General features: G+C 46.7%; 1 protein-coding gene across 3 annotated transcripts in view; it reads right to left on the bottom strand.

Moving 5' to 3' along the window:
* SHANK1 (SH3 and multiple ankyrin repeat domains 1) overlaps positions 1 to 25500 on the bottom strand; it is a 1403433-nt gene that overhangs the window by 52666 nt on the left and 1325267 nt on the right. For all 3 annotated transcript variants that reach the window (XM_078655298.1, XM_078655300.1, XM_078655299.1), the window contains one exon: positions 385 to 505. In XM_078655298.1, the coding sequence (XP_078511424.1) occupies positions 385 to 505 (121 nt within the window). The remainder of the gene's footprint in view (positions 1 to 384; positions 506 to 25500) is intronic.

Below are 25500 nucleotides of genomic sequence, written 5' to 3'. Positions count from 1 at the left end.
TTACCATATGGCAGGCAGCTCATGTCAGTATCAGATGGCTTAAAGGTTATCCATATTTTTTAGAAAGTAAGACTTAGCACTATCTGTTGGTGATACTTTCAGACAATAATAAGAGACCATGTCAGCTGTGACTTCGGAGAGCAAGGTGTCTATTATGGCAGCACCGGACAGTGGTTTGCCAACTAAAGTGTCAGACAGCAACAAGCTCATGAAATTGTCCCACAAGCTCTACTAGATGTGATCAATAAAAACCCTGAGATCGATGACATCCATCTTCACAGTATTAAACGTATGTTCACACATATAAGTAGAGATGTATCTCCCCACATTAAAAGCTATGTAAATTGTGGCAACCACAGTGAACAATTTCCTGCCTAGTCTTACCGATTGACCTTTGCCGCATCATGATGGCCTGTGAAGGTGTGGAAGCCATGTATGAAGGTCTATCATAAACAGACTGGGGACCCGAAGTCAGTCCTGGGACACGATGCTGCTCAAAGCTTGCCTAGAAGTCACAAAAATAACAGTATTATTGAGTTGAGTCAGACCAAAACACTTTTTTATCAATCAATAATTGTACTGTGTCTCATTACCTTCTGTGAACATGACCACCCGTTCTCCTGCATTCATTGGACATCTCTGCACCAGACCACTAATTCTTTAATCAATACCATATCATTTTTACTGATAGTCTCTAAGATTACTTCACCTTTCATTCTATTAGGAAAACCTGCTCAACTATGAAGCCTTTTCACCACCAGCTACAGACCACTTCAAACTTGACTGTCCTATGGTTGCTTGGGCAAGTAGTTAAGGTTATGCCCAGAATGTGGTATATGTTTGGGGTGCATGTACAGTATTACACAGTAATGCCATGTCCTTTAGGATAGCCCTGTCATGCATACTCCATTTTACATATATTGCCCCATCCACATGACTATAATGATTAACAGGTGACCTTTTACTGAATAGCTCTTCAACACCAGGCTCTTAGTCTTCTATCAGAATCCCTGTACCTGACATACATAAACATGTCCTCAGACACAGCAGATTTATTCTGTATAAGGGTCAGCACTTTTTTTCATCCTTGGCCAACAGCCAGCTGTGCATGATCTCACTTGTTTAGAAAAGCATTGGTGATTGTTTTCAAAACATTTCAACATCCATGGTTGTTTTAAAAACATATCGATTCTAGAAAAAACCCTGGAGTGACTACTTTAGTATAAAAGACCCTCACTCCCACCTAAAAAATTACAGGAGAATTTCTTCCTGGCTGTCACGGGGGTCTTGTATGCCGAATCTTCCGCACACAGCGGTCTGACTTCCCTTGCGGGTAGTCATCCTCGACGCGGAGACGGGGTCCTTCATTCTAAACCACCAGGTGAGGGGCTGGTTCATCCCTGGGGGTTTCTTGGCTACAGATACACATAGCTATACGCACATACACCCACATATCCAGATTAGGCTAGGTACATTTTAGAAAATTACTTAGGGGGCGCATTTTAAGAATATGTTAGTGCTACTGTTTTTATCTGAACTGTTTTTGTCCATCTTATTAGCACTATGGTAGAAATGTATCTACTATTAACTATATTGGTACTAGCAATCTCATTCGTATGCTTCTGTCTCCTGATTGTCGCAGCACATATATTTTACACAAGGCTGTCGCTGGACTAATAAAGTCTTATTGAAACGTCCTAATCGCCTTCCTGTATATTTTCTGAGAAAGCAAGCACGAGTGTCTGAGGGAAACATACTGTGCTCTTTCCCACGATCCCCGAGGAATCAGGCTTGTCATGTTCAGTGGTTGCCAGAGACTACCTACATCACTGTAGTATAGGAAGCGGTCGGAACACCAAGCCCTCAATTTAGGTCATCTAAAATGCACAGGTCCTGGGGGACTCCTAGGAACTACACGACATGGCGCTGCCAACGTTGGTTTGGTTCTTATATTAACAGTAAAAATCTGAGTAGCTCAGTTGTGCTTTCTCAGAAAGCCCTACTCACATTTTTTCAGAGACGGGAAAATCCGCCTCAGCTGAGAAGATATACTCTGTGTATTGACTGAAGGCTTAGCAATCTTGTAAGGATAAAAGGGTCCTCACATTGTGCAAAACCCTACTTCTTAACTTTTTCTTCTCTTTTATAAATGACTGACCCCGCGAGTAGCTCGGCGGAAGACCAATTTGCAAACGCTCTTAACATCACAGAACTGCAAACATGCAGTAACAATAAAGCTGTTAGAACACGGCGTACCCACAACAGGTGGCTGTGTTACCTTCGTAATCGAGGCACTCAATGTGTTCGGATCAGAGGTACTCTATTCTTGGGTTCAGTTCTCACCTGCAGATCCGGTGACTAAATTGTTCCACGTATACATTGATGTTAACCCACCAGAGAAATACATTCCATATACAGAAATTGAAGTCCCATTAACTTACCAGCAGAATAAAAGCTGGTTTAAAGGTGCCCTCCCACACACATCTGTTGTGAGACTCGGTCCGCTCAGCATAGAAGGAGCAACCTGGCCAGTCTTAGTGACATACACTCCATATCCCGAGATAGATAGACTACCAGTGGGTGAAGTACGTAAAATATAGAAATACATTGTCCAGTTCGTCATGCGAACATTAACAGTCCAACCTGCAAGAAATGTACCAGCTGGTCCACATCAGACCACACCTACAATTAACCTATAGACACTGAAATCAGTAATAGGGACAATTATGGGAGCAAATTCCGTTTTGGATAGCACAAAAAGTCGCACAGCTGGAAGCAGAATGTCCCCATACGGGTCCGCTGAATAAACATAGAATGCTAACTTTTTGCTTGCCAATGGGGATGGTTCCCTCAATTGAAGATTGCACCCCTTGGGGAACAGTCATTGCTGCTGTGTATGTCTGAATACAAGGTACTCCTTCTTTAGCAGTAGTTCCAGAAGTACTTAAATAAATACAGAATGAGTATGGGGCAGGACCTGCCCTAGACTTGGAATGAAATTGTTGGGTGATTTTGCCCAAGTCTTGGCAATAATGCTGAGTAATATAAAGGGGGAGGCAGCAGCAGTGGCCATACACAGCCGCCTAATGGAAATAGGGAGTGAGACTTACCAAAAATTATCGAAGAAACTTACTCTGAATTAGGTAGAGATAATTTGAGGACGAAAGCAGGGAAACAGCAAATGGTGGGTAGTCCTAACAAATACAACTCAAAGCAAGCACCCACTTCTTCTAAAAAGAAATGGTAAAATAAAAATGTTTAACATATTAATTCGGAAAAGAATTCACGATCAAGGGGTGGGTCTGACCAATAGGAGTTTTCTGAAAACATTTTAAAATACTGACAAGTATAAGGACACTGATAAATGTTCCTTCTATGGTTCATCAAAAAACCTGGAGAGGGACAGGTGATCAGAACAATAGACTGAAGATCGACCGAAAACAAAAAGAGAAGCACATCGCACTTCAGATTACATTATCAAACAGTCAGAGCAACCTAAAGCAAAACCTTAATTCAAAAAGAAGAAAGCAGTTGGCTTACAAATTAGACATGCCCAGGTTACTGAGAATTCAGCATCTGAACGGGGAATAAGCTCTGATGATGCTAGACAGCGTGGCAGAAGTAACAATAGCTCGCCAGTACATGAAGGATGTTCTGGTGACAGCAGTACTGAATGAGCAGATCACCATGGAAACACCTGATACCGGAGTTAGTGTCCCACATAGATTGTATGAAATTACGCTCCAAATAGAAGGAGATATCTCAAGAAAGGTTAAAGGTCCCTTTTGGGAGAACTTAACATTTGGATATGACAAACTGCTAGCAGAAAGAGACTGGCCGCCTGAGTTTGTGATGGATTGCCCAAAAGGGAAAAGGATCAGTTTGTCTGTTTTCTCCGACCTCGTTCCAGAATCATTAAAACATTCATATGCACAAGAGTGGGCACTACAGATAGCTCTGGCATTATACAGAAACCATTTAGGGTGGAACGTGGAGTCTATCCTCCACAAAATCCTGTTAAAATCTACTCCAAATCCACAGAAACAGTACCCTATACAGAACGATGCAAAAAGACAGGTCAAAGAAATCGTAGACCAACTTGAATACCAAGGTGTAATTGAGATCTGCACCTCCCAGATGAATAATCCTTTGTTTCCAGTAATGAAACCTGACAATCCATATCGTCTAGTTTTAGATTACCAACATTTGAAGACATGCACACAGACATTTGCAGTTCAAAATGCACACAGTGGTGCATTAATGAATAACATTGTGCAGAAAAAATACAAAACAACATTAGATGCCTCGAATGGATTCTTCTGCCAGAATACAGCACCAGAAAGCAGATATTTGACAGCAGTTTCTGCGCTCGGCACTAAGCAAAATTTTTGTTGTTTGCCTCAAGGGTATAAGAACAGCCCAGGGCTATTCTCAGCAACAGTGTCAGAATTATTACAAACATGTGACTAGGAGATTGTGTTCTATGTAGATGACATCTATCTGACGGACAATGAACTACTTGAACACTTGAGCAGGGTTAACAACATAATGGTGAGTTCGCCAATTTAGGCTACAAATGTAATTTAAAAAAATCTAAAATTGCCCATCTTAATATGCTATTTTGGGATATGAACTGTCAAGTGAAGGCAAGAGCCTGGCAGCCAACTCTTTAAAAGTGTGCGTGCTGCTCTAACCTCCTAAGACTCTAAAAAGTTTGCAATCCATTTTAGGACTTCTGAATTTTGGTAGAACATACATTTTAGATTATGCAGAAAGAGTAAAACCTTTCTATGATTTAATCAAACCTGATTTCACACCACACCAGTGGACGCAACAACACACAAATACTCTCCGTTCAGTTCAGACTGAAATGATAGCATCTTAACACTTAAACACACGTGTAAATTTCACAACCTTGGTGATCCGCGTTGTCCCTGGAATATGAGGATATACTTACCTCACGTTCAATCAAGGCGAGATAGTTCCAATTGCATACAAATCACATTTATACACAAATACTGAAATACGATTTGCGGCAACTGAAAAAATATTTACTGCAGTACAGACTGCTGTAGGGGAGAAAGGTTATATAACTAAGGGGAATGATTTGTTTAAGGAGAGCAGAGGCTAGAATCAAAAAATAATTTCAACAAAAAATGATACCTCTGACACCATAAATCACACTTAAGGTTTTTTGTACCACAGAAGTCCCTTTTATTGACTCTGTGCTTAAGTGGTTATTTTTTCTTGCTTAATTTGCTTTTTTTACATTTAAGTATTCCTTCACCTTGTACACAACAACATTTCTTTGATCTTCTGAAAAGGCTTAACATTTATACAAAAAACATGTAAGAACAAATATAAAAACAATACATTGCTCACTAAACTTACTTTTGATTATTCAACGGCAATACCCATTGATACATTAAAATATTTGACATTTGTGAATATTGCTTTTTCGTTCTTCTAATGCATGCACAAAATTAAATTTCACACTTTTATTGTCAGAGATATATATTGACACAGTTTGATATCCTACAAAATCGTGGTGTCCTAACGATGTCTATCATGCTGGGACTGTGAGCAATTTAGTCCTCTGCACTTATCTGATATTCAGGTCCTATTAGGTGGTCAGAAAACTTTTAAAGAGTTTTTAAGGTGAGTTTGTCTACCAACTGAAAGAAGCAGCAGCTTCTATTTTGCTAAATATTTCTAGACCACTAGATTGTGCCGACGCGTTTCGACCTTGCAGCTGTGGGACCAGCACACTATTTTTATATCAAGGTCTTCCTCAGGGCTGGTTTTAGTTGTGGTAGGACAACTTTAGGCTCGTCACTTGTGGCTGAAGCGTGTTACTGTTTCTTTGCTACCATTTCTTCTTTGGTTGTGTTGGAAAATAGTCGGGATTATTCTTAATTTTCCATTGTTTTTTAATGTTATTGCAGCTTATATCTTGCTGTACAGCGACGGGTAAGGGTATCCCATACGCTGTTCTCGTGAAGATGTACGAACGCTAGAAGGCATCGGTCGTTCAGGAATACTGCTACTCTGTCTCTGTTGTAACCCCGGTACCACCTTTAGAAGCTGTTATCAAAGCAAGCATTCCAAATGCGAAAGCACCACATCCACAATGGATATAATGAGCTAATTCTCTCACTGCAACAGATGTAGATTACATATATGATTCTACACTAGCATTCCTGCAGTAGGAACAAGAATACCCTCTCCCGAATAAAGTCTTGCCTCTAGAGAAACATGAATACATCATTTATACTGATGGATCAGCTCAGCCTGCCATAGGAAGTAAACAGCAATATAGCACTGCATGTGCTATAGTGAAGAGACATATGCAGGACGGCAAGTTCCATTCCAGCAATACGACTACGCAATCTCTAGGAGATTGTACAACACAGTTGGCAGAGCTGAAAGCCCTGATTTGGCACTTCTGTGCACTGATCAGGTGTTCCCCACACTGATAGTGTGCGATTCGTTTTACTGTGTGCAGTCATACAATTAATATCTTCATTACCGGAGCCAGAATGTATTTGAAATTACAAGGGTTGCACAATCTATACTACTATTATAAAGCGAGAGCTGGAAACTTTGAGGCGGGTAATCTCAGTAACCACAGCACCAATCACAACACCCAATACAGCGTTGGAAAGGGCAGTTGCAGCAGAAGGACATAGGCTATGCAGACGGCCACCATATACATTTAAAAGGTAAAAGAACCGTGCCAGCAAAGTAGTCCCTTGTGGGCGTGTCTGCGTTGTGCTGTGGGCGTGGGCTGGGGGCAAGACTAACGCTGGGGGCGTGACTAATGCTGGGGGCGTGTGTTACGGCCATCATATCGTGGGCTGTGGGCGTGTGCTGGGGGCGTGACAAACGCTGGGGGCGTGACAAATGCTGGGGGCGTGTGTCCGCCCTTCATGTCATGTGAGTCGTACATACAAGCGCCAATTACGTTGCTGCGCAGCATCAAGGGGCGGGCTGGCGGCGTGACACGCTGGGGGCGTGAGAAACGCTGGGTGCGTGTGTCCGGCCTTCATGCCATGTGAACGCAATTGCGTCACATGAAGGGGCACGCTGGGGGTGTGAGAAACCCGGGGGGCTTGTGCTACGTTCCGCCCTTCATGCCATGTGGGTCGTACATTAATCAGAAGATCGTCTGCTGTGGCCGTGTGCTGGGGGTGTGACAAACGCGTTCAGGTGGAGGCGTGGTAAGTAACGTTACTGCAGCCTCTCCTGCGCGCTGTTACTGAACTCTCATTCAACTAAATTACACGCACCTGCTACCATCAACCAGGGCTCTAGCCAGGCTCAGGCGGCGGATCAGTACACTAATTACACGCGCCTGATAACATCAACCAGGGCTGCAGCTGGGCCTCAAGCGGGGGAACACGCGCCTGCTAACATCAAACAGGCCTGCATCTGGGCCTCAAGCGGGGGAACACGCCAATGAGCGTGTCTGCGGGGACAATTACTGCAGCCTCTCCTACTCGCTGTCACTCAACTCTCTCATTAAACGGATTTACCCGCGGCTGATAACTCTCTCATTCAACGACATTATACGCGCCTGCTAACATCAACCAGGGCTGTAGCCGGGCTCAGGCGGCGGATCACTACACCAATTACACGCGCCTGCTAACGTCAACCAGGGCTGCAGCTGGGCCTTCGCCGTCCCGATTCTAATGAAACAAAAAATGATGTCTACCGCGAGATTTTAAAATAAATTGCCCTTGCGCACATTACACACATTCTATTTCATACCCGGACAACGTCGGGACGGGCTGCTAGTTAAACATAAATTGCTATGGGAACAAGTGGCAAAGCTGAAAGCAAGCCTGCCACGGGCTCAAGTTATTCACACATTGAGGGAATACACTGGCTGATGAAGACACAAAGTTCTGTTGCTGCAATCACTCGTTCCAGCACGAGGATAGACGGAGACATATTGATAGCTGTCAATGCCTCAAAGAACGGCCTCAAAGAACGGCTCTGCCAAAGGGCTTTCCACTCAAATACTCCTATAAATTAGATGCGCAAAACACACCGTATGCTCAAAGGAGTGGGGGATAGAGTTATACCGAACAGAGAACGAAGATCACGTTTAATACTAAATGTATACGAGGGTCTGGAATCTGCACACACAGGAGCCATTATAACGGTCGTGCAACTGAAGCAGCGATTCTGGTGGCCAGGTTTGTCCAAACAAACCAAGGTTTAAATCTTGGAGTGCGACATCTGTCAGCAGATGAAAGGTGTTACTGCAAACAGATGAAAGGTTCCACCATAGCACAGCCACCATAAACACCATTACTTATTTCCGACAGACCTCTTGCATGTGTCTATTTAGATCACTGCGGTTCCTTAAATTCAGATGGGGCTTACAAGTACATCTTGGTGGCAGTGGATTCATGCTCTAGATTACTAAGGGTTTGGCCTCAGCGCTCAGCTGACGCTCAAACTGTTATAAAGGATTTGCGAGTCTTCATCGGGACATACGCAATTCGCACATTACATTCTGACCGTGTCCCTGCATTTAGATCTCGAGCTTAAAAGGAAGCCATGGAAAGCATGGGTGTGTCCTTGTGGTAGTCCACCCCCTACCCTCCAGAGGGAGATTCGGTGGTGGAGAGGAAAAACCGGAACCTAAAGCAATCCTTAACAGCAAGGGTATTAGGTGCAGGCGGTAGTTGGGTCAATCACCTATATGCAGCCCAGAGGGCACTGAATAATATGCTGAGAAAAACCTTGGGAGGACATATCGCCTTTGAAATCCTGTTTCGGACAAGAATGTGGCTACCTGACCTCGACTGTGCCAGCACAGTGGCGGATGTAAACCAATTTGAATTGAATGATGGTTTGGCTGTTTCACAGGAACTCAATGAATTCCGGACATTACAAAGCAACATCCAAATAAAATGCACCGCCACTGGGGAAGTGAGTCAGGTTCCGGCAAGACCTGTCTGGGTCCATAAGGTTGGGGACCTGGTCAGAGAAAAAATTGTGGACAAGAGGGAGTTTGGGCCATCTTACAGAACACCTGTACCTATCCTGGCAGTTCAAGGAACTAGAACAGTACTTCTTCCGCCTCTTGCCGGCCGAAAAGAAAAAGATTTGTCTCCACTGATCTGATCAAACCACACTATGTGGACGATTCTCAACAGCAGACCGCGTGGAATCCTGAGTAGCAGCCGATCTCCTCTCGGTACTATGCAGGAAGTTTAGATTGAAAGACTAATAACGTTCCAAGACTCCTCTGCGCAAGATGCCAGAATAGCCAATAACGGAGTATGAATTACACCTGTTGAAAGTGAACAACATCCACATGAAACTGAAAAGCAAATTGCAATTTGGCCCAGCAACGAAATTTACATCAACGTGTCTTCACAAAAAGCAACTGCCAGTTCTACAAACACTGCTGAGCTCCAGAGGATAGATCAAACTGCATCTGGCTACTTCATCAACTTTGATTACTTTTCTTCAGATCCAAGTGAACCTGAGCAAATGCCTCCCATTTCTAAGAAAGAACAATTTCGACAATTCTATCTCTGGCTAAAAAAGGCTTACCTTGTGTTCCCTTGGTTGCATCTTTGGTTGGCATTAGGGATCATGTTCATGTTCATTTGGATTGGTACAGTAAAAGTCTTTTTCCTACTAACCAAAGGACAATACCTCCTACAACGTTCTGTAGTACAACCTGTGAACTTGGTCTTGAAACCACATGTCATCACACCATGAACAAAGAGACTTGTTCCTAGTGAACTTTTCAGCAGTTCCAGTACCGGATGGTATAGTATGGGATAGAGTTTCATATGATGTTTTTGGAACTACTGAACATTTGAAAATGGCACACATGTTCAAAATTTCGATTAATGATTTCATTACCCCGAGTACACTATCTGATGAATGGGACATTGAGACTGTAAATACTATGTTTTCAGATTTAGAACAATCTGCTGCATTTTCTTACAGAAAATTGTATAAAGATACACCAGACTACGATAGCATGTTTTGTTACCAGCAATATGGTCATCACTTTTTGCACAGAGATAGTGTTCCACGCACTGTAAATAAACACTTACCATCAATGGGAACATTGCCCGACACCACCGAAAGGAAGTTCTGCCACATTCACACAGAAATTTGCATACTTTTCAGGGTTCAATACATTAAACCTGATGTCATACTACTAAGTTAGTATAGACTAATGCAACTGCGAAGAAAATGATGTTGACTGACACATAGCTCATATATTAAGCACCTTTTATCTCCTGTCTATGCTAGGTTTTGACTATTGGAGGGACACGACAGACACAAAATCCATCTGGGGGACGAAAGATTGGCAGGTTCAGGGAACTGAGGCTTATTTAGAGCTTGCCTCATACCATTACAGATAATATTCCTGAACAGAACAGTGCAACTAACTACCTGCTATGGGTTTGTGTAAAAATTAAAGGCCTGAAAACACCATGCATCCCCTTACCAACACATATTGAAGGGTTTATGAATAACACACTGTTAAGTGATGAGATGCGGGGTGAAATGGTACAGAATGGTACATACAATTCCGCAAATCCCGAGATTATGGTTGGTTTGGCCTAGCAACACAATCGGTCAAGCAAGATTCATGGGTACCACCGGAGGGTTTAGCATCCATAGGCCGACCCTCGCTATGTACACACAGACGACCCAGGGGTAGTGACTTCATATAGTTTTGGGAAGTTGTGCCTGGAATGGCTAAAAACCTCAACAATGCAACAAGTAAAACAACACTTTCCCTTATGGCAGACAACATGGATCAAAAAGATTTCTTGTTAGATCCCAAAAAAACACGGAAGAAACGCTTCTTAAATGCCATCTACAATGAACTGAGGAAAGTCTCCCAACAGGATGCTGCTGAGAGACTACGTGAGATTGATAGGATTAACCTAGAAAGGGCCCTGGCTGTGGTAGAAAATGGTATGACCATACTTACTTCACGTATTTATTCGCTGGGCAACATTGTGTCCTCGGCAATTGACATAATGGAACAAGATTTGTCAATTCTACAACATGGGCAATCTAAATTGCGCTCCATTATGCTTTTTTTTTTAAAAACAGATTTTATTAGTCAAGTAGCACATAGCAAGCAGCCCCCTGTAACCCAGAGGCAACTGCACAATCAGTACAAAAGGTTCATATTTGCCCTTGACTATATAGTTTAAAATGCATACAACACCCCCCTCCCCTATGTCCAACTCCCCCCAACTCTCCCACTCCCCCCCCAGGTCACACAGGTCCACATCTTCAGAATCACAACTGTGCAGAACAGACATATGCCATACGGCATCAACAGTCCACCCCACCACCCACGCAGCACAGTTCTTCATCGTCGCTCGGGTCCCCCTAACCAGGCAATACTTGCTCATCCGCCACAGGAGGGTCCAGCCACAACCCCCGGTATTCTGCCCACCTAATCCAGATTTTATAATGCTCTCCATTATGCTTTTGAGCTGGACGCTGCAATCATTGCTCTCAGGCCACGTGCCGTAAAAAATACATTAATAGCACAAGTTTGTTTTAGGCTTACAATCTGACCAACAGACAGTTGACTATGGCATGCAGAGATGCTATGCACACCATGCTGCTTTTTGAAAAATTGGAGAAGTTACCTTTCACTGTAGCAGAGTCACCGTCTACTGAATGGTTAATTCATGGCTATATCACACTTCCAATCACAACATTTCAGTTCCAATACTGCCTTAGATACATCCAAGCAGGCAGGTATGAAGAGTTGGGTGAAGGCTTCATACAGGAAACCTGGGAGTTACCGTATAGACTGCGGGAAGGCTTTAAGTGGGTCTTTAGTATGCGAAGAGGTGTCGCTTTATGGTATGTGTAATGCGTCCAAGGCGAACTTATCTTGCTACTTGAAGGGCTACCCAGCTGCCTTGATTAATCCGGTTTTTTAATTACTTTCTAATGGAAGTTATTTAGTGCTGAATGATCAAGGGTGTTGTGGTATGGCGCCAGGCATTGCAAATCTAGTCACAGTAAACTTCGGAGTTGGTTGCTGAGCAGACTGAAAGCCATGTTGTTTTAACAAAATGTGGCCTTAACTTCAGCCGAGAGACGTTTGATCTCCAGGTTTCAAAGTCTTCAGCTGAGATACAGGCCCTGGTCCGTAATAATTTCCTGATCCATTTCAGAGAAATGGTTCATCGTATCTTTAACATGTCTGATACTAGTGGGATCGTATTTAAGCGACTGGGATCACGTTTCTTAACCACCTTTCAGACCATCTTTGGAGTAATTCCAGCATTTAAGTTCCTGGCTTTATGATAGGTTATTTTTGCGTCGGGGCGTAGTCTTTTCGCCATTTACGCTCGAGTGCTTTACATTTAGATTTTTCGGTTTTTAAAATGTCATTAAACCATGGAGCAGGGTGGCGGTGTCTACTTCCTTTGATGAGAGAGGTGGGTAAGCATTGATCAGCGGCATCGCTAAGCCATTTGTGCGAAGCTACCGCTAGGCTGTCCATGTTTTGACCATTTCTGGGAGGGTTGTCATGGAGTGCTGAGTTGAGTTTTGCCAAGTCCACTAGCTTCCAGTTTTTTCTGGATATAGCAAGATAGTCAGGTTGCGTGATGGGGGAAGGTGGGAGATTTATGCTAAATTTTAATAAATGATGGTCAGACCAACAAATGGAAGTGGTGTTAAGCCATTTTAGCTCATTGATGTTGGAGATTATAGGGTCCAGCAGATGGCCGGCTTTATGTGTAGGGGGCAGAGTTGACTAAGGTCAAATTTAGGGCCTTCAGGTCGTCTAGTAAATTAGAGCAAAAGGGGATGGAAGGGTCATCCAGATGTAAATTTAGATCACCCAGAAGAGAAAAATTGTTTGAGGTAATGTAGTATGGAGTGATATGATTGGCTAAATTTGATGCCCATTTGGAGGGATTGCCGGGGGGCCGGTATATCAATAAGCCTGACATTTGTGTCTGACACTTCCATCGGTTGCGCTGTCGGACATAGAAGCACTACTGGCACCTTTGCAGGCACACATGTGCAGTTGTCCACAGCGTATTCCCATGTTGATTACAGCCTTTCTAGAGCCTCCAAGGGATGCTTCTGCTCCTGTTAGAAGGGATATCAGCTCAACTCCAGAAATACAGGCATCAGCATCAGGCGTTCAGGCATCTAACTCTTTCCCGGCGGCTGCCGTGGGAACCAGAGATGAACACCTTTGCTCCTTGGATACGATACTGGAAGGTCTTGAGGGACTGCCATCTGCGAAAACATTCATTTGGAGAGAACTTACAGCATTTATTTTAATGACCAATCTACAGCCTAGAATTGGAAGTGCTTTTGGGTGCTTTGACCAGCTTGTACACGGCTGGAGCTATTGTATAGTCCGATTGGAATGTGCTGTTGTATACCTGGAAGTTAACATGTTTCAATGTATGCTGTGTACAGATGGCAGTTTGGCTATTCAGCAGTCCAGCTTAGGAGGGGAGCTGGGGAGACAGTGGACCGTGCTGAACGAAGTCGGTATACATAATAATTTGCTGAAGTAAGCCCCGGGTGCAAATGACAGTGTGACAGTTGTGTAACTTTAAAAAATGAAAGAATGCACTCGTGGGTCATTCAACAACAAAGTCGGAGCTACAGTATTCCGCTGTGACGTGAGAAGTGACCATTCTGGAAGCAGCATTCTGTGACCATCGTCGCAGTTACGTGATATGCCTAAACGTCAGAGCAGGATTGCTGGAAGTTGCATTGTGGGCGAAACATGGCTGTGACGTCGTTGCGTTCCTCTGACACAGCACGTTCGTTACTGAAGCCGCGTATGGTGGTCAAGACGTAATTGCTCAGCAACGTAGTTTCTGTCAGACAAGTTTTTTTCTTCCTGCAACAAATTACAACTGTGGTTACAATGCACATCCTTGTGTGAGCAGCGATGTGTCTAGAAAATTGACAGGGGGTCAGGCGCATTCAGTATCGAGGAGAATTAAGGATCGAGAGCTTCAGCAGGTACCCAACAGGAACAATCACTGTTCATCCGGAAGTTTCTATAGGAGAGTTATTTTGTTTTAGCCGAGATGTCGTATTCTTTGCTAAGGGCAGTCTAGGTGAAGTGAGCCCTGGTGAAATGTCGCTGAAGACTGCTATTTAAGGGAAGAAGGGATAAAGATTTTTAATTGCACTGTGGTTTTCTGGAACTGTTCAACTACGAGTGGAGTTTAACATGTACTTCAACTGTCGGCAATAGATTAACCCAGGTCTCGGGTGAGAGGTTGCTCACCAATCACTTGACTGCTATTGGTAGCTACTGTTCGTGTGCACCATGTATATTTCTAATTCTATGCCTTTACGTGTGTCATTAAGGTTTCAGTGTATTGATTGTTGCCATGCTTCATAGGTTGTTGTCTGCTGTGGTAGTGATTAGTGTAGGAAATAGTGGGTGTTGTTGCACTTTAGGATGTATACTATGTTTTTTTTGTTGGCATTACATTTTGAGGTGCACAATGACAATTATTTAAGTGGAGGGGTGTGTTGGGTTATCTATCACTTTGTGATTGAGGGGGTCAGTGGTTTGGAACATACCCTGGATACTCTTCATAATCAATCAATCAGGGAATTGTAAGCGCGCTACTCACCCGTGAGGGTCTCAAGGCGCTGGGGGGTGGAGGGGTCCACAGATCTGTTTAGCCGAAAGAGCCAGGTCTTGAGGGTATTCCTGAAGGTGTTCAGGGAGGGGGCGCGTCTGATGCCTGCCGGTAGCTCGTTCCAGGTCTTGGCTGCAATGTGGGAGAAGGATCTTTCGCCTGCGCTGGCTCTGTGGATGCATGGGGTTTCGGCCAGTCTGAGGTTTCTTTTGGGTACGTGGAAGTTGATTTTGTCAGTGGGGTATTTGGGTCCGTTGTTGTGTAGGCATTTGTAGGCATGAGGAAGTATTTTGAAAGTGACTCTTTTCTCCACAGGGAGCCAGTGGAGACTTTGTAGGTGTTGGCTGATGTGTTCATGTCGGGGGATGCCGAGGGCGAGTCTGGCGGCGGTGTTCTGTATTGTCTGGAGTTTGTTGAAGCCGGCATAGAGTGCGTTTCTATAGTCCAGTCTGCTGGTGATGAGTGCATGGGTGATTGTCTTCCTTGACTCAGAAGGGATCCAATTGAAGGTTTTGCGGTGGATGTGGAGGGTGCTGCAGCAGCTGGAAGTGACGGCGTTGACCTGTTGGTTCATGGTGATTGTTGAGTCGAGTACGATGCTGAGGTTCTTGGCGTGGTCTGAGGGGGTAGGTGGGCTTCCGAGGGCTGTCGGCCACCAGGTGCTGTCCCACGCAGAAGGGGTGGTACGGAGGACGAGGACTTCTTTCTTCTCTGCCTTGAGCTTCAGGCAGCTATTGGGTCATCCAGACTGCAACATCTTGCATTCCTTTCTGGAAGTTGAGTTTGGCAGTGGTGAGGGAGAGGATGAGCTGGATGTCGTCGGATACGATGTTGAGGCTGTGTTGTCGGACTATGGCTGCGAGGAGAGCCATGTAGATGTTGAAGAGGGTGGGGCTCAGTCATGAACCCTGTGGGACTCCGCAGGTGATTTTCGTGGGGTTGGAGAGGAAGGGTGGGAGTCTGATCCTTTGGCTTCTTCCGGTGAGGAATGATCGGATCCAGTCCAGAGCTGTTCCTTGTATGCCTATGTATTGTAGTCTGGCAACTAGTGTGCGGTGGAAGACGGTGTCGAAGGCTGCTGATATGTCGAGTAGGATGAGGGCTCCAGAGTGGTCTTGGTCCAGGAGGGTGCGCATGTCGTCTGTGGCGGCGAGTAGGGCGGTGTCTGTGTTGTGGTTGCTTTTGAAGCCCGGATTGGGACAGGTCGAGGATGGCATTCTCTTCAATGAATCGTGTCAGTTTGCTGTTTACTGTTTTCTCTGCAACTTTGGCTGCGAAGGAGAGGAGCGAGATGGGCCGATAGTTCTTGAGGTCAGTGCGGTCAGCTGTGGGCTTCTTGAGCAGGGATCTGACTTCTGCGCGCTTCCAGTCATCTGGGAAGGTGCCTTTTTTTAAGGTGTTGTTGATGGTGCGTTGTAGTTCGGGTGCGATGGCGGCCGCAGCTCTGTGGTAGATGTGAGCAGGGCAGAGGTCGGTGGGGCCCCCGAGTGGATGCTTTTCATCGTTGAGGCAGTGTCTTCGGCCATAATCGGTGTCCAGTTAGAGATGGTAGGCTGGCTGGTGTTTCTGGGGGCCATATGTGGCACCTGATGGATGGTCGATGAAGTTGTCGTAGAGGTTTTTTATCTTGAGGTGGAAATAGGTTCCAAGCTTGCTGCAGAGGTCTTGGGATGAGGTGATGACTGTGGCTTAGGTTGGTGAATTCTACAATGACACTGAAAAGTTCCTTGGAGTTGATAGAGTTGGCCAGGATTTTGTTGTGGATGCAGTTCCTCTTGGTGGCTCCAATCTGGTTGTGGTAGTCCGTCAGGGCGTCCTTGTAGGTGGTGTGGTTTTCGTTTGTCTTAGGATAGCTAGGATTTTGACCACATTATTGATCTAATTCCTATATCTAGCCCCTTTTTACTATACCACTATACCAACTAGAGGCAAGAATAAATGTGTTGGCTTACTAGCTAGGTATTTTTAACTCACACAAAATCACCACTCCACCATACACCGCACTACACATAGTTTCACCATAAAGTGCTCCTACGTATCCTTCGCAAGTCGCAGCACGCCCCAAGCAGTAGATGCTTGGGAAGCCCCAATGAAGAAGCATGTCACCTAAGGGCAACCTCTGGTGAGTGAGGGGACTATAGAAAATAATTTTCTTTTCCAAGAAAGGCTTACCCCACTTGGAAAAACCTGCTATTATTTTTGTTGACAGGCTAGTTTCTCACAATCCATTGACTATGGGTTATAGTGCTATACTTTAGGATTAGCCTCTTTCTCCCTCCTTTTGATCATTATATTCTGTGTCTCCTAGTTCCTTGATGCTCAGCCTGTGTGATTCCCTGTGTGTGGAGATTGGTTGGATGATACCCTGAGAGAGAGAGATGATTCCCTTTTGTGTTGGTTGGATGATAATCTGAGTGTTCTTTTGTCCAGTTTGATGTGTAGTTGTGGGAACATGAGGGTTCCTTAGTGCTGTAGTGTCCTACAGTGCGTACAGTTGCGGGGTGTGGAGATTGCTTCCAGCCTGGAACATGTGCGCTCCTTTGTATAGCGAGATGTGGTGTGCTGTAGTGGTCCTACAGTGCGTACAGTTGTGGGGTGTGGAGGTTGCATCCTGCCTGGAACATGTCCATTCTTTTGCATAGCGAGATGTGGTGTTCTGTAGTGCTCCTGCAGTAAGTATAGTTGTGGGGTGTGGAGTTGCATACTACCATGTATATATATATCTGGTCATCTCTAGCAGGAGATGAAGATATGAAGTTTGTAATCTTTCTGTAATCTTTATGTGTGATCTATCGTTGCAATTAACTTTCTTTACAAATTCAAGGAATGTAATGATGCGCGCAAAGTGATGTAATCTTATGTCATCTTTCTTTACAATTCTAGGAATGTAGTGATTTATGTAAAATAATCTTATGAGATCTTATCTTCAATTTTAGTATAGTAATTATTCTCAAAATGTGAATTACGTGTAATTTATGTGATGTAATGTGATCCTTCCTTGTAATTTAGGATAGGGTACTTACATTTAAAGGAGGTGTGGAATGCTTACGTTCTTTCACTTTGCTTCCTGTTTCTTGTTTCCTGAAGGAAGGAGATGTGTTATATTCTATGTCTCCTAGTTCCTTGCTGCTCAGCCTGTGTGAGTGTGATGTAATAGAATGTTCATGAGTGCATGGTGTGGATGAGTGATCAGAGTGATCATGTCATGTATACTCCATTTAACATACATTGTTCATCCACACGACTATTACGATTCTAAACAGGAAACCTTTTACCTAATAGCTTGCTCCTGTCTCTTCAATCAATCAAACATTTGTAAAGCGCGCTACTCACCCGTGAAGGTCTCAAGGCGCTGAGTTGGGGGGGAGCAGTTACTGATCGAACAGCCAGGAGTCTCCTGAAGGTCAGCAGGTCCTGTCATAGGTGGGTGGGGAGGGTGTTCCATGTCTTGTCGGCTTGGTGGGAGAAAGATCTGACGCCGGCGGTCGTTCTGTGGATGCGTGAGACGGTGGCAAGGGCGAGGTTGGCGGAGCGGGGAAGGTGAGTCAGTTTTTGAGGTATGCTGATCCGGTGTTGTGGAGTGCCTTGTGAGCGTGGGAGAGGATCTTGAAGGTGATCCTCTTGTTGACGGGGAGCCAGTGCAGGTCCCTCAGGTGGGCTGTGATGTGGCTGTGGTGGGGGATGTCGAGGATGAGGCGTGCAGAGGCGTTCTGTATGCGTTGGAGTCTCTTCTGGAGTTTGGCCGTGGTTCCCGCGTAGAGGGCGTTTCCGTAGTCCAGCTTGCTGGCCTGAGTGACCGTTCTTCTGGTTCAGGTGGGGATTCATCTGTGGATCTTGCGAAGCATGCGGAGGGTGTTAAAGCAGGAGGAAGAGGTGGTGTTGACTTGTTGAGTCATTGACAGAGAGGAGTCCCCAGGTTGCGTGCGTGGTTGCTGGGTGTCGGCGCAGTTGCCAGCGAGGCCGGCCACCAGGAGTCGTCCCAGGCGGAGGGGGTGGAGCCGAGGATAAGAACCTCTATCTTGTCCGAGTTTAGTTTCAGGTGGCTGCTCTTCATCCACTCGGTGACGGCCTTCATCCCTTCATGAAAGTTGGTTTTGGCGGTGGCGGGGTCTTTGGTGAGGGAGAGGATCAGCTTGGTGTCGTCGGCGTATGAGACTATGTTGAGGTCGTGCGATCAGATGATGTTGGCGAGCGGTGTCATGTAGACGTTTAAGAGGGTCGGACTGAGGGATGATCCTTGGGGTACGCTGCATGTGATCTTGGTCGCTTCGGATCGAAATGGAGGGAGGCGGACTCTCTGGGTTCATTCGGTGAGGAAGGAGGTGATCCAGTCCAGGGCTGTGTCGCGGAACCCTGCAATGTAGAGGCGTGTGCAAAGGGTGTGGTGGCAGACGGTGTCAAAGGCGTCCGAGAGATCGAGGAGGATGAGGGCCGCGGTTTTACCGTTGTCCAGCAGGGCCTTGATGTCGTCGGTGGCGGCGATGAGGGCAGTTTCGGTGCTGTGGTTGCTGCGGAATCTGGATTGGGACGAGTCCAAGGTATTGTTCTGTTCATGGAATTGGGTCAGTTGTCTGTTGACTATCTTCACGATGGCTTTCGCTGGGAACGGGAGCAGGGAGATGGGCCGGATATTCTTGAGGTCCTTTGGATCTGCCTTGGGTTTCTTGAGGAGGGTGTTGATCTCTGCGTGTTTCCAGCTTTCTGGGAAGGTGGAGTGTCGAATGAGCTGTTGAAGATCTTACGGAGTTGGGGTGCGATAATGGAGCTCGCTTTGTTGAAGATGTGATGGGGGCAGGGGTCTGATGGTGAGCCGGAGTGGATGGTGTTCATGGTCTTGATGGTGTCTTCCTCGTTGACGTGGTTCCATGAGGTCAGGCAGCCGGTGTGACTGAGGGGCAGTGGGGCTGGTGTGTCGGTGGCTGTTGGGGAGGTCTGCGAGTTTAAGCTGTCGTGTATGTCTGCGATCTTGCGGTGGAAGAAGGTTGCTAGGAAGTCGCAGAGGTCTTGTGACAGCGGTCTGTCGTTAGAGCTGGGGTTGTCGAATTCCTTTACGATGAGGCAGAGCTCTTTGCTGTTCTGTGTGTTGTTGTTGATGCGTGCCTTTAAGGAGGTCCTTTTGGCTGTTCGTATGAGTTGGTGGTGTCTGCGGTAGGCGTTCTTGAGGGCTGTATGGTTGTCCGGTGTTTGCTCATGAAGCCATTTCTTCTCTAGTCTTTAGCAGGTCTGCTTGGATGTCTGGAGATCGGCGGTGAACCAGATGGCTATTCTGTTGGTGCGTCTATTTGAGGGTTTCTTGATCGGAGCGAGAGTGTTGAAGCAGTTGTTGATCCATTGCCTGAGGTAGCGGGCGGCTGTGTCGGTGTGGTCGGTTGGTGGGTTTCGGGCGAGGGTGGTGGTTAGCTGGTCTTCGGTGACCTTTTTCAAGCTGCGGTGGGGGATTCTTTGCTGGTGGGTGTGTGCGGTGGTTTTCATGAAGGAGAAGTGGATGCAGTGGTGGTCGGTCCAGTGGAATTCGGTGGTGTGGCTGACGGAGACGTGGCTGCTGGGGGAGAAAATAGGGTCGAGCATGGGGAGTGGGTGGGTGTTGTGACGAGTTGTTTGAGGCCGAGGTTGGTGAGGTTGTCCAGTAGTGTGATGGAGTTGCTATCGTTGGTGTTCTCGAGGTGGCAGTTCAGGTCTCTGAGGAGGATGTAATCTGTGGAGGCCAGGGCGTGCAAGCTGACAGCGTCTGTGATGGAGTCGATGAACTGTGCCTGGGGGGGTCTGTACACAAGGGTTCCTCTGAGGGTGGTGTTGGGATTGATGTGGATCTGGAAGTGCAGGTGTTCGGCGGTGCTGACGGTGTCTATGGTGTTGGTTGAGATTCTGAGGGGATTTCTGTGGACAATGGCGATTCCTCCTCCCGGTCTATTGGTGCGGTCCCTGCGGGTGATTTTGTTGCCATCCGGGATGGCTTTGGCAATGTCAGGCGCCGATGAGGTGTTCATCCAAGTGTCCGTCAGGAACGCAAAGTCCAGGGAGGATGAGTCGAGCAGGTCCCAGAGTTTGATGGCATGCCTGTGGATGGAGCTGGTATTGAGCAGTATGCATCTGAGGTGGCTGTTGCCTGCCTTGGGGTGGGTGGAGGAAGGGGGGGCAGGATGTGCGGGCGTATGCTAGCTGGTGATGCTGCAGTTTCGGCAGGTGAATGGTCCGTGGGTGTGCTTTGGGGTGGCCTGGAAGCAGGTGGTCGATCGGCCAGCGTTGAGTGCGTGGAGGTGGTTGGCATTGTACCAGCGTCTGGTGTTCTGGTGCTCGTGGGGTCCAGGGGGTCTGGCGCTGGGTGCGGTCCTGGCGCTGACGGGCGCAAACAGGCTTGATCCTGGTGTGACCGCACAGAGGTCGCCACATAAGTTGGGGAGGTGGGCGGGGCTTGCGGCTGGAAGGCAGGTGCGGCGCTGAATACAGTGGCAAAATTAACGCAGGATGAGCGTTAAGGGCTGTGGGGGAGCAGGCGTGAAAAAAGACCAAGCCAAGATCCAAGAGCGGGACCCAGCAGGGAGAAGACTCAAACCCTGCCTTGTAGGGACCAAAGTCGAGCGCAGTCAGGTGGAGCTGCAGGGGGAGACCTGATCTCTGACTGAGGGTCAGGGGTCTAGCTCTTCGACACCAGGCTCTTAGTCTTCTATCAGAATCCCTGTACCTGATGTACATAAACATGTCCCCAGGCACGGCGGATTTATGCTGTATAAGGGTCACCATTTTTTTTCATCCTTGGCCAACAGCCAGCTGTGCACTTGTTTAGAAAAGCATTGGTGATTGTTTTCAAAACATATTGATTCTAGAAGAAACCGTGGAGTGACCACTATACTATAAAAAAAAACTCATTCCCCCCTACAAATTAGATGAGAGCTCCTTCCAGGCTGACATGGGGGTCCTGCATGCCGAATCTTCGACACACAGCGGTCTGATATCCCTTGCGGGTTGTCATCCTCAACACAGAGGCAGGGTTCTTCGTTCTAAACCATCAGGTGAGGGGTGGTTCATCCCTGGTGGTTTCTTTGCTACAGATACACATAGCTATATGCACATATACCTACACATCCAGGTTAGACAAGGTACATTTTAGAAAATGACTTAGGGCGAGCATTTTAGGAATATGCAAGTGCTACTGGGCCCGATTCACAGAATTAACTTAAGACTAAATCCTAAACTTACTACTTTTGGTATTTACAGAATGCACTTACTACTTTCGGTATTCACAGAATGCACTTACTACTTTTGAATGGATACAAAAAGTAGTAAGTACATTCTGTGAATAACAAAAGTAGTTAGTGCATCCTGTGAATACCAAAAGTAGTAAGTTTAGGATTTTGTCTTAAGTTAATTCTGTGAATCGGGCCCACTGTTTCTAGCTGAATTGTTTTTGTTCATCTTATTAGCACTATGGTAGAAATGTATCTACAATTCCCTATATTAGTACTAGCAATCTCTTTCGTATGCTTCTGTCTCCTGATTGTCGCAGCACATGTGTTTCACACAAGGCTGCCGCTGGACCAATACATTCTCATTGAAACGTCCCAATCGCCAACCGGTGTATTTTCTGAGAGAGAGCAATCAAAAGTGTCTTAGCGAAATGTACTTACTGTTTTCCACAATCCCTGAGAAATCAGGGTTGTCATGTTCAGTGGTTGCCAGAGACTACTACACCACTGTAGTATACAGGTGGGTAGCAGTGGCACTGTAGAGCAGCTGGTATAACAGCTGACATATCCTGTGGGGGTGTCCAGAAGTGGTCGGTACACCAAGCCCTCAGTTTAGGTCATCCAAAACGTGCAGGCCCTGGGGGACTCCTAGGAACTACACGACAGAAATGATGTACAACAAAGGTCATTATCCATTCATTCATATTAAAGAGGATCAATTGTATAACAAACTGATAATAGTTCAGTTTACAGTGACAAAGACACCCTGATGATAGCCTCTAAAAGCACAGGTTCACTGGAAGTGTCTGTGTCAGAGTTTATACGGACAGGTGGCGGGGACTCACAGGCCTAGAATCACTCAAAAGGCTGGCAGGGACCCTAGTTTAGGATTCGGGTGGTACCCTAATCGTAAACCAGCATCCCTCTATGAAATGGGTACTCACAAACTTTCTCTCGGGGGCTAAATTTACAGTGTGGTTTGTTTCCGAGGGCCGCACCAGTGGGGGCGGGGTCAGTGGGGGAGGGGGCGGGGCTAGATCAACAAAAAAACCTACGACCATGAGGTTGATCACAGGTCCCTGCAGCGGATGCCTTCTTCGACTGCGCCACCACACCCGGCATATTTATTTATTTATTTATTTTATGCAATTTTTAGAGCGCGCAAATACCCTTGCGGGTGTCTCGGCGCTAGTGTTGCGGAACTCTCTCATGTGATGAAAAAAAATGATAGTGCTTATGCTGGGAACAACCAAGTTTTAAGTTTCTTTCTGAATTGTAGAAGCGTGGGAGCAGTTTTGATATGGAATGGTAGTGTATTCCAAAGCTTGGCCGTTGATATGGTGAAACATCTGTCTCCCCAGTTAGACTTTCTTGTACGTGGGACTTTCAGCAAGTGGGCTGATGCCGAGCGTAGAGTTCTTGAGTACTCAGGCGGAGCAAAAGCTTTTTGTAGAAAAAGTGGTCCTTGCTTATTGATAGCTTTATAGGCTATACATAAAGCTTTGAATTTAATACGGCTCCTAACAGGGAGCCAGTGTAACTGTCTAATATAGACATGTATAATATACACATATCTATCTCCCTCCCTCGCTCCCTCTCTCCGTCCCTCTCTCGTTCTGTCTCCCTCCATCCCTATCTCGCTCCCTCCCTCTCCCTCACTCCCTCTTTCTCTCCATCCCTCGCTACCTCGCTCTCTCCATCCCTCGCTCCCTCCCTTGCTCCCTCCCTCTCTCCCTCCCTCTCTCGCTCTCTCTCTCCATCCCTCGCTCCCTCCCTTGCTCCCTCCCTCTCTCCCTCCCTCTCTCGCTCTCTCCCTCCATCCCTCTCTCCCTCCCTCTCTCACTCCCTCTCTCGCTCCCTCTCTCGCTGCCTCTCTCCCTCCCTTGATCCCTCTCTCTCTCCCTCCATCCCTCGCTCCCTCCCTCCCTGTCTGTCTCTCTCACTCCCTTTCTCTCACTCCCTCTCTCTCTCACTTCCTCTCTCTCACTCCCTCTCTCCCTCACTCCCTCTCCCTCACGCGCTCTCTCCCTCACTTCCTCTCTCTCTCACTCCCTCTCTCGCTCCCTCTCTCCCTCCCTCTCTCTCTCCCTCCCTCCCTCTCTCCCTCCCTCTGTCTGTCTCTCTCTCTCTCACTCCCTCTTTCTCTCCATCCCTCGCTACCTCGCTCTCTCCATCCCTCGCTCCCTCCCTCGCTCCCTCTCTCCCTCCCTCTCTCGCTCTCTCTCGCTGTCTCCCTCCATCCCTCTCTCCCTCCCTCTCTCGCTCCCTCTCTTGCTGCCTCTCTCTCTCCCTTGATCCCTCTCTCTCTCCCTCCCTCCCTCCCTGTCTGTCTCTCTCACTCCCTCTCTCTCACTCCCTCTCTCTCTCACTCCCTCTCTCCCTCTCTCCCTCACTACCTCTCTCTCTCACTCCATCGCTCCCGCTCTCCCTCTCTCGCTCTCCCTCCCTCTCTCCCTCCCTCCCTCTGTCTTCCACCCTCTGTCTGTCTCTCTCTCTCTCTCTCTCTCTCTCTCACTCCCTCCCACTCCCTCCCCCTCTCACTCCCGCCCTCACTCCCTCGCCCACATTCCCTCGCCCACACTCCCTCGCCCACTCTCCCTCGCCCACACTCCCTCCGTCGCCCTCACTCCCTCCGTCGCCCTTACTCCCTCCGTCGCCCTCACTCCCTCCATCGCCCTCACTCCCTCTGTTACCCTCACTCCCTCTGTTACCCTCACTCCCTCTGTTACCCTCACTCCCTCTGTTACCCTCACCCCCTCTGTCACCCTTACTCCCTCCGTCACCCTCACTCCCTCCGTCACCCTCACTCCCTCCGTCACCCTCACTCCCTCCATCGCCCTCCTCTGTCTCCCTCCCTCTGTCTCCCTTTCTCTGTGTCCCTCTCCCTCCCTTTCCCTCTCCCCTCTCTCTCTCTCCCCTCCCTTTCCCTTTCTCCCTCTGTCTCCCTCTCTTTCCATCCCTCCCTCTGTCTCTGTCCCTCGACCTCCCTCTGTCACCCTCTGTCATCTCACCCTGCCTGTGTGTCAGCCCCGCGTGAGACAGCTTCCTGACACACACAGCCGCACCCAAGCACTTCACAGGTCGTTGAAGGCCATTTGCATGCTAATGAGGCTTTGTTGTATTCCACCTCTGCTTAGGCCCCTGCAGCTCCACTCTGGCTAAGTGAGAATCGCCTGACCCTGGCCCCCACAGAGCAGCAGAGACTCTCAGAATCGCGCTGCAGCAGACAATCTTTAAAAGAAAAAAAAATACATTGGTAGGATGTCTGCAAGGTCCGGGGGCCGCCAGGGAAGGCTTGCCGGGCCGCCCCTGGCCCGCGGGCCGTACTATGAGTACCCATGCTCTATGACCTACCCATGAATGATAAGTCATAAAGTGATGATTCACAGTGTCCTACGCTTAGCTAGGAAATTTGGTGTTTCACGGGATCACTGACATCATATCGAATACAAAAATATAGAATTACCAAAATATCGATGAAAAAATATAGAATGCAAAAATATCGAATTCCTATCTACAAACAGGTAAGTACAAAAATATTGAATCAAAAATATAGTTAGTCAAAATATCGATTTTTTTTAAATGTCTTAAAAGTAATTTAAAATTAATGAAATAATAAATATAATTAACTAAAACATACTTAAAAATACTTAACCTTAAAA

The sequence above is a fragment of the Lissotriton helveticus genome, chromosome 7 (genome assembly GCF_964261635.1).
Source record: "Lissotriton helveticus chromosome 7, aLisHel1.1, whole genome shotgun sequence".
NCBI lineage: Eukaryota > Metazoa > Chordata > Amphibia > Caudata > Salamandridae > Lissotriton > Lissotriton helveticus.
This window is presented reverse-complemented; position numbering and strand designations above follow the sequence as displayed.